Source organism: Struthio camelus, chromosome 4 (genome assembly GCF_040807025.1).
Source record: "Struthio camelus isolate bStrCam1 chromosome 4, bStrCam1.hap1, whole genome shotgun sequence".
In the NCBI taxonomy this organism is placed as follows: domain Eukaryota; kingdom Metazoa; phylum Chordata; class Aves; order Struthioniformes; family Struthionidae; genus Struthio; species Struthio camelus.
The window spans coordinates 72276429-72293709 of record NC_090945.1 but is presented as its reverse complement, the minus strand read 5'-3'; the positions used below and the strand labels follow the sequence as shown (position 1 = coordinate 72293709).

The 17281-nt window shown below is 37.3% G+C and overlaps 1 protein-coding gene across 1 annotated transcript in view; it reads right to left on the bottom strand.

Annotated features, from left to right (window-relative positions):
• Positions 1-16520, bottom strand: part of CLNK (cytokine dependent hematopoietic cell linker) — a 61359-nt gene extending 44839 nt beyond the window's left edge. Inside the window, exons 1-3 of the mRNA XM_068943366.1 lie at positions 16385-16520; positions 14120-14243; positions 11450-11499 (exon numbers count right to left, since the gene is read on the bottom strand). Of these exons, the coding sequence (XP_068799467.1) occupies positions 11450-11460 (11 nt within the window). The 5' untranslated portion in view covers positions 11461-11499; positions 14120-14243; positions 16385-16520. The remainder of the gene's footprint in view (positions 1-11449; positions 11500-14119; positions 14244-16384) is intronic.
• Between the last annotated feature and the right edge of the window lie 761 nt (positions 16521-17281).

Genomic DNA, 17281 nt, shown 5'->3' with positions numbered 1-17281 from the left:
GATACACACACACCAAGCAAACGTCGTAATATCAGTTCAAATAACCCCACAGAAACACAAACATAATGAACATTAGTTATCCCATTGGTTAAATGCAGAATTTAGAAATGTCAAATAGATATGTTTTCTTAGTGCCAAACTGCATTAAAAATCTACAAAATGCCAGCTCTTTGAAACTCAAGATACAAAACACTCAGATATTAAAACTGCCTTTATCAGGGAAAAAGGTCTCCTGGTGCATGTGTTCTGAATCTCACTTTTCTACTTCTGGGATATTCAGGTATTCAGACTGACAATTAAGATACATAGAATGCACTTTTATTTGTATTATAGCCTCATCTTTTGGTTTGAAATTACTGTAATGAATCCTAGCCAGGTGATTTTGCACTGGATGAAAGAGATCAAAATGAGAAAAAATAATAACCCAATGTAGCTGAAGAAAACTATGGCACCGTACTAAGGCATGCTTCAAACCAACTATCTGTGATCTTTAAGGAGAAGGAACTATTTTACTCAGTCTTAACTGTACACAGTCACAGGGACTGGGGCTTTTTAACTACTGTTGCTAAACTGAGATTTTTATTGCTGTTGTTGTACCTAGTACCCTGCTGTGCAAAGAACTGCCTGGAAAAGATTTGGTGTTTGGCACATTTTCCCTCCCAGAACTCTTCTATCAGATCAGACAAAACATATTCAAGCAGCAAGACAGTGTTTTAGGACATTTCAAGCTAAAGGGTACAATATATTCTGAAATGCTTTGTAAACCTTCTTTGGATATGGTATCTAAATTTTGCCTCCAAATAAAGGAGTATGAACTGTGAGCCTGCCTCCCTCTTGCCTTACCCTTTCTGTATGTCTCCTTAAAGATGTACATTGCACAAGGTAGTACCAAGCAGCTTCATCAATATTTTAATACATACTGTTTAAACATAGCAACCAGTTTTTCCACCTTTCAATCCAAATACTAAGGAGCGTACAGTAACTACTATACATTTAGTCAAATTCATGTAGTTTGAAGTGCTAATAAATTTTCAAGCAGTGACTTGCTGGCTGAACGTATGGTGTTTGGAGAGTCATGGGCCTTGGGTACCTGAAAGATAGTCAAAGAATTTGACACTTGCAAAAATGCTAGTGGGAGACTTTTGGTACCTGCGGGTTACTGTTCATATTCCTGTGCGTGTTTATGCCAAGCACTTTCTTATCTGCAATAGCAGCTCTGTCATGGCACAGCATAGAGCAGGCAGATTAGGCAAACAGTGGATTGAAATGGAAATGCTTATTAAGTGTGAATAAAAATGGTCTCTCAGTGAGTTTTGTTAAACTCACCTGAAATCATGTATTCCATGGGAAGATCAGAAAAAGCACAAATGAACCATGTCTATTATGCAGATAGGGTCTTCATGTTTTTCAATTTAAGTAGCTAAATATTAACGTGAGCGGGGCTGAGTGAGGGGAGTCCTTAAAGCATGTAAAAAGGTTTATAGTAACATAATAATAATAAAAAGATGCTATTCAAGCATTGTGGTTTCTGGCCATAGAAATGGAGCCATTCAGTTCCAATACCTCAACTGTATTTGGCCCTGGGATGGTATCGACACTTCTTAGAGTGCATCCCTGTTACTATTTACATTTCCACATTTCTTAGTTTCTGTACAGCCCCTCGGGATTTTTCACATCTAAATGACAGACGGTTTCTTCTGGAATGACAAGATATGAATGGGATATGAAAATGTTTTATTTCTTCATGAAGATCCTGGTTACACAGACCCTCTTCTGAGCACATGCAAAACTTGAAAACACCTCATTGAAAGATAATACTGTCTGCAATATACGTCTTTCAGAATTTTCAGAAGTACATTTTAACTCATTTTCTCTTCTGCTGTCCTCTCATAAACAGTATAGTTTCCAGACTTGTTCTATGCCTAACAAAGTATTTTTGCTGACTGTTTAAGTGTCTATATTAGGATACTTTGCTTATCTCTGTCCCTGCATCCTGTAAGAAAGAGTATAAATCCCCATTCACCTGAGGAAGTCTGAGAAAAAAAAAAATTAACTTAATTCTGTCACTAGTGAAATCTTTGGGTTACAATCTGCCAGGCCTTTTGGGGATGCTTGGTGTGATAAGGGAAGCCAAAGCCTTCTAGTTTTCCATTTGCCTAAATAACATCTAGATATTCCATTCTCAGTGGCCAGAAGAGCACAAGGTTTATTATCTCCTTCCTTCTCCAAGGATAAGCAATATCCTGGGAGCAGACAGGAAGCCAGGCAGATGATATTTTATCTCAGTGCATGTAATGCTGGCTAAAGCTACTTGCCACGGGCTCTGCAGAGGCAGTGAGCAACCCAGTGGTCTTACGTTACATGCACAGCTCTTCCTAGCATATGCGGGACTTTGGCCGTCTTCCCCACAGCCTTGCCATAGACAAAGGATAGACCAGGACCTGCTGCCTCAGGAGACATTTTACTCAAAGGTAGGTCTCTGAATCAAAATTCCTTCCTTGTTCCCACAATACTGATGGTTTGTTACCACTCTACAATAGCAAATTATAAACCGTTCGAGCAGACCTAAATGCACACAGCAAGCAAGTAACAAGACAGAACTAAAAGTACATGCCATTTTTGTCCTTCCTTGCACAATCTGCTGTCAGGAAGAGGCTAATAAGTAAATAGCTTTTAATTATTCACTCTCAGTCAAGGTGGAGTAATTTGCATAGGAATTTAATAAGGCAAATGTTTGTTTTCTTCATCATGGATATTGAGTCAAACCTACAATATGGCTCTTAATGTCCAGGAAGAAACAAATATTCTGCCCAAGGTAGGACAGCAATGTGTATTTAGAGAAAAGAACAGAATATACTAAAGCACTCAACCTTCAGTTTATAGCTACTATACTGTAAAACTGTATCTTCACCCTTAGTATCTGTGAACTAGACAACACTAGACTACAGTTACAAGTAGCCAATGAACTTCAATTTATAGGTAGCTGAAAATGCCTGCTTCAGGTATTCTCACAGGAGGAGTTTTCATGCCATATTAAAGGGAAGTAAAGTAGTCATTCTAAGTAGAAATGAAAGCAGGCAAATATTTTCATAGAAGGTTCTTTCAGTCATGTGCTTATTGTTGGCATTTTTGAATCATGACTAAATGACCAAAAAAAAAAGTTTTTTTTTAAATTTAGCTGTTTGTATTTTGGTAGAAAAACAGCCATCAACAGTTCCTAAACACAAAGTTGTTCATGGAGGACAGCAAATAGTAAGACAGTGGTTACTGTATGGGTCTGACTGAAAAACAGTATCTGTTACTTATCTGTAAATTTCATGGAATATTTTTGTGTCCTGATTTAGCAATCTGTACAACTCACACTAAAAAGTAAAAAAAATATAAGAAATGCTAGTTTGGGACACAGAGATGAGGCTTTGCTGAATAGGTTATACTTACTTATTTAAACTTTTATAGCACTCAGACTGGTATCCTAAAATATGAATTAGGCATTTGAATTACCCTGCTGTTGACTCACCATAGGCAATCATTTTTGAAAAGACTGGTTTTTCTCTAGCTTTAGCTAAGTGCCTCCGAAAATTAAAAAAAACTCCACTCAACAGCTTCTTTCTCTCTCTTTCCATTAGCCAACCTGGTACAAGAACTCATGTTCTTGATTAGTTCTATATTGCCATCTCTCTGTTCCTGACTAGTCCCAGGTTATCCCTGTTCTTGCTTTTGACCACCCTTGTACAGTTGTACCCCACTTTGGATGGTATAAACCATACATACCTGGTTGTATCCTAAATTTAAACAATGATTCACAATCCTATTTCCACACCCCAACCATTATCCAGTGAATGCAAACTTTTACTGACTGTCTTTATCTCAGTCCCCAGTCTGTGTAAGTATAGTGGCTAGCCAGAGACTCTTGGATACTTGGCTGTACTTGAGACTTTTTGATCATAGTACAATTGCAAAAGAAAATGCTGGGGTTGACCTAACAGTTTATTGCTTTATTCCCTGTGATTGGCTCCCTATTGTGACCAATTTCATGTTTTCAGTCCTCTGGACTGAAATATCTTCCATATCTAAAAATAAAAACAGATTAATGTTGTATGTAATAAGGGAATCAGTAAAAAAATCAGGAAATTCCAATTCTAAACTAAAAGATTAACGGCTGACGCCTGTTAAAACTTGGCTCTTGCTGCCAGGGTTCCTGTCTTGCTTTCTCAGTGGTCAGAGCTGGCATCAGCACCTTAAAAATCAAAACCTTTATTTAAGTGCTTCCATGTAAATCAAAAGGCCAACTTTTAAGCATAAAATTTTTGAAATATAAATGTTTAGAATATAAAGGAAAGCAGATGAGATGAAGTCAAGAAGGGAATCATGAATGTGTTCAGATCACAACAAATGAGCATCAGATGCTCTATCAGCTGTTAGAATATTAACGTTAATAAAGCTGTGCCAACTTACATGAGCTGGCCTTCGTACCAGACTAGGGAGATGCATAATGGCTTGGAACTGTATGTTTTCCATTCTTCCCTAATGTAGATTACAGTTATGTTAGATGTACATAAGATGTTCAGACTAAAGAATTAGAACAAAAAAAAGTATCACATTATGAAAAAACTTGGTAATCAACATTACAAGCATGTCTCTGCTGTGACACAGTTAAATAAAATGTTTTAGTATAAGAGTATTATCATTTCTGCTTGCTCCTCCAAGCATGTACCACATAGAAAAGCACTTTTCAGCATCTCATAGCGGCACCTTATTTTAAAACTATCAGTATTAACTGGAAAATTCAACACCCTTTAACAGGTTGCTATGAAGTGAATACAGAGCTGTATTTCACCCTTGGAGCTTTGTGGCTATTCAGAAATCACTTGAGTTTATACACTCATGGTTAATAACATCAGCAGAGCCATTCCAGTTAATCACAGCATTATATTTACTGCACAGTTCTTTATTATTCTCTAAGTCAGAGTAGGAAAGACAGCAAGCAAATAATCCCTCCAAAGAGATTGTTCTGCCATTGCTAAAACAGAAAAAGCTTCATAACCATGGACAGAATGTAAGCTCCTTTATGGAGTAAAAGATACTCTTTAAAGTCAGTTGCACAGAGCAGCCTAATTGACAGTAATTCCACATTAGTCAGATAGCAGAAATTTCTATTGCTTCTTATAATTCTTATTTCTTCCTGCCCAGAGGAAGAAGGGAGGAAGTGGAAAGTGTAATGGGTATGTATAAATGAGTCCTAGGAAGCATGGAGCTGTCTCCAGTTTAATTTAGTTTTCCTCCTAACTTCATCCTATTTTCCAATTTTTTTCCTTTTTTACCATTTTGTTTCTGAAGGAGATGAAATGTGTAAATAAAGACAAATAAACTACAATATTTTGTTCACTGAATAATTAAGACAAAGTAAAATAAAGCTACTTCATGAGTGAAGTCTTGAGAAGGTTTTTACGAGTCCTTTTACTCAGGAAGGTTGTAAATTATTGACCTAGTGTTTTCATTAAAAATAAAAGGGCAGACTCTAAAAAGTAAAGCTACATTTCAGAGGGAAAAAAGCCATGATTAAAAAATGGAAAAGTCAGTCAAACAAAAGCCTAAAGTCCTGTTCTTAAGATATTATTTCACTCCTCCTGTTGGCTCAATACCCCCTGTAGACAATGGACCAGCAGGGAGTTTTCCTTTATGTGTCATTTGCCCAGGTCTAGATGCAATTTTTACACTCTAAATTCACAAAGAGAAGGAAAATGCAGAAATATATAGCAGCTGATCAGGTATGAGACAGGGGTCTGTGGATTAATCTAGGAAATACTATCTAAAAATGTATCATAGGGACCATTTAAATCTTTTTTTTTAACTTTGTTTTTCTTTTTATTTTTTACCATTTTATAAAATCTGTGATGTTCCTCAGGGAGCACAGACCTTCCCTTGAATGCAGCATCTCTGTGGTGAGGAGTTTCTTCTCACCTTCCTCACCACACTTCACATAGTGATAAAAGCCATGATATTGCTCTATTTTTTCCCTTCAGGTATCACACTGTGTACATCAACTGTTTTGGTTATTTCTGAACAAAATTAGGAGAATAATGGCATATCTCTGTAAAATAGCACTGGCCTTTCTACAGCGAACACTGTACTTGGGTATGTTGTGAAATAAATCCTCAGTATATCATATAAATATTTCAGACGCCTTGACTGATCTTAGGAACCATTCTAGCTGACATGCTAATAAAGACAAATTTTACTTTCAGTACTTTACAAAACTATAGGAGGTATGCATGTGATCCTTTGGAAGGTAGGCCTACAATAAATGTAAATAATTCACAAGTGCTAAAATATCCACTTCATCTAAATAAGACTGTAGAGCACAGTAACATTTCCCATTATAACTTCTTTTAAAATTGCAAATTAATGTTATAAATGACTTCTAATTGATTAAAATGTGTATATTTATATAACTGATGATGGAAATCCTAAAACCTAGTTTGTATTGAAGCTGGCATCTCAATTCTAGCTCCAGTTCCAGCTGTGGCATCAATGCCTTTGAAGCACTCACAGCTGGGGTTGAAGCTCCTCTCTGCAGACAAAGCAGCCTGCTGTCTTAGGTTTTAAATTTGCTAGTAGCTTAGTTGGAACTTGACTTAAAGACTTGCTTCTCATTGCAAAGAGCTATTCTTGTGTCTGCTTCAAAGGCAGGTGATACTAGGTACAAGTGTAGTTGAAAATCTACTCCCATAGCAAAGGTAAGTCAGCAGCTTTAAAATGTAGGCTCAAAATCTGTTTATAGCTAGGTGACGGTTAGGTGTAAAGACCTGAGCTTAAAGTTGAGCCTCCTTCCCATGCAAAATGTCATTTAATCAGTTTAAACATTTCTAAGCATACCTATCACCCTCTTACTTGAATACCTCTGCCTGCTGCTCAGCAAGAGTTTTTCCAGAACAAGAAGTAAGCTCTCTGGGTTCAGGCTCCTTGGTTTAAAACAGCAGGGCTTTCTCTTTTGAGCTGCCCCTACCTGTGAGCACTTCAGAAGAGAAATCGCAGCAGGGACCAAAGCTGAAACTGAAAGCAGTGGTTTTATCTAACGTGGGCGAGTTCAGGACTCTGCAGCCTTGAGGCAACTTGTTCCTTTAAAAAATATATTTTTAAAGTGATATATATGATGGCAGTTTTAAGAACCTGAAGAAGATAATGCTAGCTAATGTTCTTTTCCTTGTGCCTATTTCCTTCCGGTCAGTTTTACGAGAAAATGAAATAGAAAAGAGAATGAGTGAGTATAGCGTTTCAGAGACTCCATGTTGACTCGATTTCTTTACTGCACTGACAGAGTTACAAAATGTGGAAAAGTGAGCCGCAAAGGTTGCTTGTTCTCTTTGATACTCTTTCATGCTGAACAAAAATGGGACCATTTTAGACATTATTTTTCTTGTCAGTCTTTGTTTAAAAATATCAAGAAAATTGGGCTATGCGGTAGAGAATTGACTGTGGCAAGGTTTTTAGAGATTTTGGGAATGTCTTCGCTTGAGGACGAAAAAGCATGTGGGCTTTAACATAGTTCTAAGCCCATGGATTTAAAGGTATTTAGGCATCTACTTCCTATTGATTTCCAAGTTAGAATAAATGGCTTTGTCTTCCTTATAGTAAGAGAAGAAAACATGCATCACTTACTTACTTTTTTTGTAGTTTTTACTGACTATAACTCTTATGCTGTAAGTGTTAAGTGACCTTATATACATGAGGTTTTTCCACAAAAATTATACCGGTCAGGTTCACAGGCATGGGATTTATTGCAAGGAGGTTCAGGGACTGAAGTAATTTGTTCAGTGATTACTGAATTTCTGTATTTATAAAATACTGGCACCTAGGTATGTCATTCATACATTATCTTTACATAAGTCTTTAATTTTGAAGGCAGTTAAAAAAATAGTGTGGGAGCTGCCACTGATCAGTCAACCTCAAAAATGTATATAAGCTAGAATGGAGGGCTAACTAACTACATATTTGACAGCTATAAAAGCTATGACAAAGTATATATATCTGAGAGTCCTGGCAAGACCTCAACAGCTGTTCTTAATTCTGAGGTCAGACTTGCCTCTTCTTCTTCCTAAGTCCAGTGTCCTGAGAAAGTCTAACTTTCTGCCACCTGTGTTTTCTGTGATAGCTCAAAAATTAATATTTATGCAATCTTTTCATTTAGCTAAGCCTGAGACTGTAAACTTCTTCCCTCTTCCAGCCGAAGAAAATACAAGTGCAGAGCAGAACAAAGTAAAACTACAACTGCAACACAGATATCATTTTTCAGACACAAGGAACTGATACTGCCTATTATACAGCAACTTCTCATTTACTGTAAAAAGTTGACAAAAATTCAGAAGTACCTGCTACAAAATGTATTTGTGCTAGATTATTATCTTAGTGCTTTTACACATCCACAGTTCCACCCTCCCACACATGCATAAACCCTAAATGTGTATCTAATGTTATTACTACAATGACTTCAGCCCAGGTGGATCTAATGAAGCTAATTTTAAACTGAGAGCTGCAAACCTTGCTTGCTTATCTGGGTAAACACTCAGGTGGTTAGTTTTATTAAACACTGAGCTGCTGTAGCTAAATTACTATCTGTATTAAGCAAACTAGTTTAAGCTAAGTTAGCTATTTCTTTACGTGATCCGGTGGCTGTAGGATGTATTTCTGCAATAACTTTTTCTTGGTGTCTGCAGTGGCTAAAAACAGCAGCAACAAAAAAAATTCCAAACCCAAGTTTTCAAATTAAAAAATTTCTTATAAAAATCAGCCTTTGGAAACAGTAAGCCTACTATAGCCATAAAATCCACTAATAGGAAGTTCAAAGGGCTTTTGAACTGCAGCCCACACTCAGACCAGTTTAATGAAGTACAGACTGAGCTCCTCTACCAAAAGGACGTTTTTCACAGATTCTCATAATTTCTACTGTGGTAGCAAGCAGACGCTCCAGGTCTCCTGTTCTTTGTGACAATGTCATGAGGTGATCTTGACTGATGCACCTGAGCCTGAACAAAGGACTGTTAGAGTGAAAATAAAAAATTTTTGCTGCTGCTGAAAATGAAGACTTTCCAGATATGGCTTCAGTCATAGCCTCTGTAATATGCTTCCATCAGAGGGTTTTGCAAGCCTGTAACTAAGAAATTACATGGCCTCCCTTATGTTCCCTGTGAATTTCAGTTCTGCTCTGAGGCCAATAGATGTAAGAAGTAAATTATGAGTGTCTCCTTGGAAGAAAACAACTGATTAGGGGATACTCCCTATGGATTCTAACTCAGAACTTCAAGCAAAATTACAGATGCTCAGCTACGGCTGTCCCTGAACAGCTCCTGCACAGGTCACAGGATGGATCCCTTCATTCAGACACACACACAGACCCCACTCTGGCAATACTCGGGCATTAAAGTATGTACAGACTGTAAAGTATGTACAGTCAATAACTTTCCTTTCACAAGGCTGTTAGGAGAATGGGGAAAGAATAGGAAAAAAGTGCTGCAGCAAAACATAATTTGTGCTACATGTGTAAGATGTGTCCATTCATACATTACAACACATGAAAGCTTTCCAACCGTTACAAAAACATTTTCAGGTTAGTAGTCAGAGGAGCTCTATAAGCAACAAAAGTGTCCTGAATGGTGTTTCCCATCAGGTGCGATCGCTGGAGGAAACATGGACAAACTTGTGCAGTGAGAGAAGAGTAGTGAAGAGGTAGAGTGAGAGAAAGATAAATGAGGAGGGAGGTAAAGCTGGGAGAAAGCTCAGGCTTAGGATACTTTTTCATGCTGATAGCTCTGATTGAGTTGTTTGTTTGTTTGTTTTTTGTCTAAAACACAAAGATCTAAAACAAAAGACTAATTCTGGGTGTTGTCCCCTATCGGCAGTTACATTAAGTACTCTTGATAACCCAAAACATACTTTAAAATAAAAAATGGCCTCCTGCCACTGTTTGTGTTGCTCTGCTCCTTATAACTGAATTGGTCTGTGACAAATAAAGGCAACAAACTTCAGCGCTGAACACTTCCTTTCTGTGTGTGCTATTGAATCCTGATGTAGCACGTGGCACTTGCAGGCAGTCAATATGCTGTTATACGCACACTACAGCAGAGAAGAGGGTGACGATTGCTAAAAGTAGTTATTTTGTGATGTTATCCAAAAGTAAAGCCATCCTAAAATGAAGATTGAAAGATTGCAGTGGTACAACATTGCAATAGCAATGTAACATTGGTGTGAGTAAGGCAGCCTGAGGGGCAGTTCAGACACTTACTATGGGTAGGAGGCAAGATGCCTTACAGTAGAAGAAAGATGGATCACCGTATTAGATTTCTGTATTAGAGAATTAGATTTCCTTTGGGAAGAAATCCCAACAGCAAACACAGAAGGCCCTTTCAATCTTTGTTTCTCAGTCCTGTCTTAATATTTTTTGTGGGAAGCAGATATAAATTTGGAAAAGTATGCAATGTAAGAAACAAAACAGATAAAGAAAGTGAAAAATTATTGGCCCCCTGTCCCAGATGAGCTGTTCATTTTTGGATACTCATATGAGAGAAATATTTTCAGGGATGATAAGACACTGAGACAGAATAATAATTTTTAAGTCTGTTTATTACCAACAGAAAAATCTATTGGCTTCAAGTTTTTTCAATTTAAATACATTCTTAAAGCTATCCACTCAGGTATGATTCTGGAACTGCTCTGAATAAACTTAATCTTCAGATGTCCCTTTTGAAAAGAAAAAAAAATTAGGTACTGTTTCTCAGTGGAGAACATCGAGGTGGGATTCAGTAAGTTTGCATTCCATGTTGGGATGTACTGCTGAAACCTTGTACGATCTTGGGTAAATGACTCCGGCCATGTATTCAGTATATTTTAACTAGCTTCAGAATCAAGCCAAAACTTTGCTGACAATCCATACTGTTTACTTCGAGAGGATTCTCCGAACTAACTCTAGGGTGGTGCAGCTGTTTTTCCCAAGAATGGGAAGATGCTTAGGTTTATCTTTCTCTCTGACGTCTGCTCAAGGTTGAATGTGTGCACTTTGTGCCTGGCTTCATTGCCTTCATGCAACCTGTCTCCTCAGGCACTAATGTCATACGACCAAGGGCAGGCTGATGGCCCTCCAGCTTTCTTTAAGATCCCCTGAAATACTCTGCTAAAAAGATGGATGAGGTTTACACACTGAATGCCAGAGGTAAGAGAGTGGAATTAAGGACACCCTTCAGAAATCCTCCTAGAGGAGTGACTTGAAAACTAGTAGGTGAAGCAGGAGAGGACAGTTTCAGAAAGGACAAAGGCAGTAACAGATTACAGAAAATATGGAAAGATTATGAGAGTGTCACCTAACTTTTGGTATGAGTGAAACATCAATAATCATATGCAATAACAGCTAAATATAGAGTCCCGGAGAGGCTGGCAAATATCCAAGTACAGTACTTACTCCCTGTTCATGATTTCTAACTCAAGGAAGCGCAAAATCTTCAGATGAGTCTGTGAAGAGAAAGTAAATGTGCTAATTATCTAGGGTCTCAAAAATCTGGATGTATATATTTGTAGATCGAGGATCTTTTTTTTTTTTTTTTAAATGGATTTATTTTTTATAAGCAAAAGTTGCCTGTCAAATTACAAGATAAGAATTACCCAGAGCTGGCATATTGGTAGCCTGGTGATATTGCTAAGAACTTTTTGCTAAAGTGGAAAAAAACTTAATTTCAGATACCATCTATTTTGAGGCATGAGATATTTGACATTTTTGACATTAGTAGTCTGTTCCAAGACATGATGATGATTAGGACCAGCACCAGAAAGTGCATAGCTCAGTCATATTTTCAAAGATGGCCTTAATGAAATCTCCATTTCTACATGAATAAGTTTTCATTTATGCATGTGTTGTTCTGCCATTACCATCTGTGCACTCAGTGATGGGATTTGCACATACAGATCTGCATTTATGTGAGAATTTGTGAGCTGAAAGTTTTATAAACCGAGCATGCAGTTTGAAAAGAATCTGTCAAAACCATACGTAGACATTATGGGTCTGTGAAACTCCTTGTTGACAAATGGGGGTCATATACATATATGTGTGTGTGTGTGTGTGCGCATGCATATATATGTATATATGTGTAAACATAAATTCAAAAAAAGCATAGCTTTGCAATGTTGTTGGATAATTCAAAAATTTTAAAAGCTGCTTCAGAGTTGTCAGCTGTGTCTCTTATGCTGATGACTCAATCAATTTTCCATTTCCAACCGCTTGTCTCTACCTGTTATTTCCTAACAGAAGCCTTAGCAATCCCATAATTTGAACATAAAAAATAGAATTCTAACTTTTCAATGTACTCTCTCATTGTTCATTGCCATTATTTTCTCTCAGCTTACTAACTTTAGCAAGAAAAAAAAAAGTCTTATTTTTTTCTCTATTAATGTGTAGCTGCCAGTCAAATGGCACGGCCTGGCAAATGTGTCTATCAACTGCTTCTGAACTGTCCACTATCTATCTTCAGCCTTTTTCACTTTTCTGCTTCAAAATTGGCCTTAAATTCACACAAAAATATTCTTAAGCTTTCTATTTACAGGGGTGTGTACACATTCACTTTAGTTTAAAATGCCTTATCCCAATTTCAGCTACTGCTGAATGATATCTGCAGTGAATTAAGATATTTTTTTCACTTCATTTGCTCCTGCTGGTCTTTTTGTGCTAGTTATTTTAGTCACTATTTGCAGAACTCTTCGCAGATTTCTATGGCAAGGTTGTTCTTTGTCTGAAATAACAATTATGTGTTTGAAGTAGTTCAAATAGCCAACCATGGTTTGTGATTTGCAGTAGGCAACAACATTAGAAGTAGATGGACATCTGATTAAGAAAAACGATTCCTTAATTGTTCCAATGGAACCACTAGAAAAAAATGGTTCCTTTTAAAATTAAGGCAGAACAAAAATTCTGGAAGGCGTGCAGCAAATAGGGTTTTTGTCTCAATGACGGCTTTTCTTAAAGTTCCTCCCAAAGCGTCAAATTCTCTTACAGAGTAACAAGAGAAGACCAGTGATTTTTCCTGCCTTAAACGGTGGACGTTGTATTTCAGATATCTGAAAAGAAATAAATACTGAGAAGAAAGCTGTCTAGAGCTATCTGAAAATTGGACACTGAATGTACGATACAGCACCAAAAGAATCATCTATTAAAAAGTATGGCCTATATTTTCTCTTTTAGGGTGTTCCTGGAGGTTGTTAATCTTGTTCTGAAAATATTCAAACATAGATACTGTGAGTCAAATTGTAAACTTATAAAAATTCTAATAGTTTTCAATAATTCAGAGTACTGCATATGAGGGATTTGTTAGGAATGTAATAATTACATAACGTTATACAATAATCTGTTTTTTTGGAACATTTCTAGCCCTTTTGGTATAGAATGAAGCTTAAAAGTACAAGGTCTAAACTAGAGGGATGATAAAATGAGACAGCTCCCTTCAAAAAGAATCAAACAAATCTATGGTTTTTCTAAGGCTCTGTTTTAGAGTACTGAATGACTGAAATTGTCAGCATTAAGTATGAAAGATGAAGTAGGGAGAGAATTCTGAAAACACTAGCAGGATTCAATTGAGAAAGATGCTAGAAAACACTAAGCAGAACTCAGCTGATGGACTGTTCATAGAAACACCTCTTTATTTCTTGTAACTAAATCTAGCTAGAAATCACCTCCACCTGAGAAGTAACAAAATACAGTGTCTCTGCTGTACAGTGGTTGTGATAAGCCACTCATTTGGCAGTCCACACCTACTGAATTTGGGTGACAGCCTTTACTGTAGGAATGGGGACCTTTTGAAACAAAATTATTGGAAAAAACAGTCAAATCAGCAAACATGTCTGATATTGATTAAAACCCCCTCCTTTTTGAATCATTTAGACTAGTCAACTTGACTCAAATTCAAAATTCAGATCTTCCAAGGATTACACTGTCTTTCTCCCCGTGTCAGTCAAACACAGGGACACAGAGACTTGTAGCATACGGCACAGGAGCCACGGAGAGCATCCGTTTCTCCTCGGCTACAACCCTGTGCTGCAGACAACCCCTGCCCAGAGCTCTGATGCAAGGGCACACGCAACTCACCTCATCCTGGGATGGAGAGAGGTCCTTTTCTCCCCAGGGGCTGTTTCTATTTCAGTTGTAGAACACTAAACTGGCTGCACAGGAGAAGAGCAAGTCACAGTGCAGGAAAGCAGAGCAATTCACACTGCAAGAAAGCCCTTGCTAATAAATAAACTCTGCTAATGATAGTTTGTTAGAACTCTTCTAGCCAAGTGATACATCTTGTTTTGCATAGTGCTGTACATCCACCTCATAAATCCCCGTCCTAAGAACAGCATCATCTTAGTAGTCCAAAAAAACCCAAAACAAAACAATAAAACCTACTCTCCCTTAAGCTAGGCTTGGACTGGGTGCTTCTGTTCAACTTAAAAACAAACAAAGAAAAAAAAATCAGATCGCCAACAGGGAAAAGCATAATTAGTTTTAACTAGAAAATGAGGAAGAATCATGTCATTGTTAGCTTTTATGGGCTATCTGAAAAAATTGCTACAGTTAACATCTGAAGCATGGTTAGAAAGCCAAGCAAGAACTCAGACTTGCCAAGAACATTGAGGACTCGTCAAAAACTTTTAAATATTGCTACCTGGATGAAATTTCAAATTAAAAATCAGACGGAGAAAATGTGTAAAAATATCTGTCTTTGCTTTTGTTTTAGCTCTGTTGCACAAAATACAGACGTTTACCTTCAGAGGAAGGAGGCACAACCCAAAAAGATTTCAGCCCTCTGCAGGAAGTTTCATGAGCTGTCTATTCCAATAAAGCAGATGGAGCAAACCTGCAGTATTCTTGGGATGATCCAGTATCTTAAAATGCTAAGCAGAGATGTTGCATTTTAGAAATGAGTAAGATCACTGTCCATTCATGCGCTAATTAGTACTCCAGGCTTTTATGCCATTGTTATTTGAATAAGAAAACTACAGGTTCCACATGACATTTAAGGGGAACCCTCCCCTGCCCCCAAACCCCTAAACCTACATGGCTTTGGTGCAGAACCATTTTTTAAAATCAAACATAGGTTTGCAAGCCTGAAACTTGCTTCTGAAAATGGTATGTAAACTTATAAAACTTTCAGAAACCTTTGAAAACTGGATTTGAAAATCAAGCTCACAGCAGAGCCAGATTCTTGGTCAGGCTTCACTGGAGTCAAGAAGAAGTTTGAGGAAGGACTGAAGAATTTGGCTTTCAGTTCTGCAAATAATTGCTTCTTGTCTTTTATATTAATTCCTATAAACAGCTAAAAATGTCTACCAGGAACGAGATCTTCAATTAGATAACGCAACACTACAGAGGCACCAGGTAGACCTTATACTGGTTATCCTTCTCGCTCACTTGGCTGTCTGTATTCTCACAATAAAGCTTAATGGAAATGGATGAAAGTTGTTGCAGATGCTATAGTATGCCTGATTAAATCAGCTGTAGGGCTACAGTGAAGACGCACAAAATGTTAGGTAGCTTAACTTTTTATTCAGCCACTATCCTGCTCCTCTGTCTCCTTTTGAAAAGCTCTGTAGCACTAGGCCAGTGAGAGTATTGAGCACAACAGGGAACAGTGTTAGAAACTGGAACAGTTATTTTACCAGAAAGTGCAAAGCAGCTCTCAAATGGCATTGTCAAGATTATTTTCAAATTTCTTCTCCAAAACAACAGAAAACAGTCACGTGTAGGAGGCAGAAGTACTTATCTATCTGATTTAAATGAACACAATCTGGTTTCACTAATTTGTTTCTGGCAATAATTAGCACGTTGCTCAATTTATTTTAATAGCACATTAATCTGATTCCTTCTCTTGCCAGAAATGTAACCAGAAGTTTCGTAGTAACAAAAAATATCTCAAATAGCAGCCATCAAGTTCTCTGTAAAGATATTTATTTAGGAAACTATTTGCACTGCTTTATTAAGCTTAACTGTATAATGAAATTCTGTTTTAATACATTACTTTTACATAGAAACATAAATTAGCAATGCAAAAACCACATACAGAACAATTAATTAAGAAAGGTCCAGTTGCTTGGTAGAGGCTATATCGATTTGCTTAATGGAGAAGGGGATGAAAATGGTTTGAAAATGCATTGTACAGTTTTTGCTGTACGCCATAAGGTCATCAGATGTGGCAGACTATTTCTTGGACCTATATCCTATGCAATCCTACTGTTTTAAGTCATAGGAGGAATCTGTTAGAGCAAAAACAGACTGTGAAACACAAGCCAATCCCTTGGTTAAAACCCTTTTCTTCAGCAGAAACCTTTTCAAAGCAGAAGAGCATAGGAAGAAACAAAGGCAACTCACAGATCCTTTCCTTTAATTCAGTAGGTTCTGAGCTAGCACAACGCTGAGATGTTTCCCCTGTGCGAAATGCTTCACAAAGCTAACTGAAGGTCAGCAATGCACATAAGTAGAAACACCGCAAGTGGAAGAACTTTCTGTTGCTTTTTGATGAGTTTCCTGTGGATGGCTACCACATGCTCAGGCACCAATCAGCGCTATGAGATTTGACCAGTGAGTACCCATTATTTCCTTTCTACCTCAAAAAGTCTGCCTCACTGAGATAGGAGAGGGCACATATTCTTTGCTCTTGTCTACCTTAAGCTGTGCTTAACAATTCTACCTCTGTGTCAACAGCTGTTTCAAATCTTAGTATGGGGAAAATAAATTTATTTTGATAAGCAGCTGTTTAATTAACAGGGAAAAATAATTATTCCTCCTGATTTTAAATTTTCTCATCTTCTCAAGCTGTTTGAAGACCTCTAACGTTATTTTAAGATATGTTTAACTATTTTCACTATCTGTTTCTCAAAAGAAATAAATATTCTGAAAGCAATGTGCTTAACCTTACTCTTCAGTTTCATGGGATTTCTGTAGATATTTGTACCTATGTGAAAGACTACTGTGTAGCCCATGAAGAATATTTTCCTTACATTTGAAAACATTTTAAGACTGATATGTATTTAGAAAAGTGTATGCGATTTCTTAAATATATACTTTGGTATATACTTTGGTAAATACTTTTTTCCACTAAAAATAGAATTTTGTAAAAACCGGTAAGGGAAAGCTGCACATTATGAAAACATTTGCCCATAGTGTACCATGAGGAATGCTGTCCAGTTTAAGAGTTTGAGGGCTGGGGGGGGGCAGAAATCAGCATGCATGGGGCACTCACACTGCAGTCCCAATAAACCTTTGTGA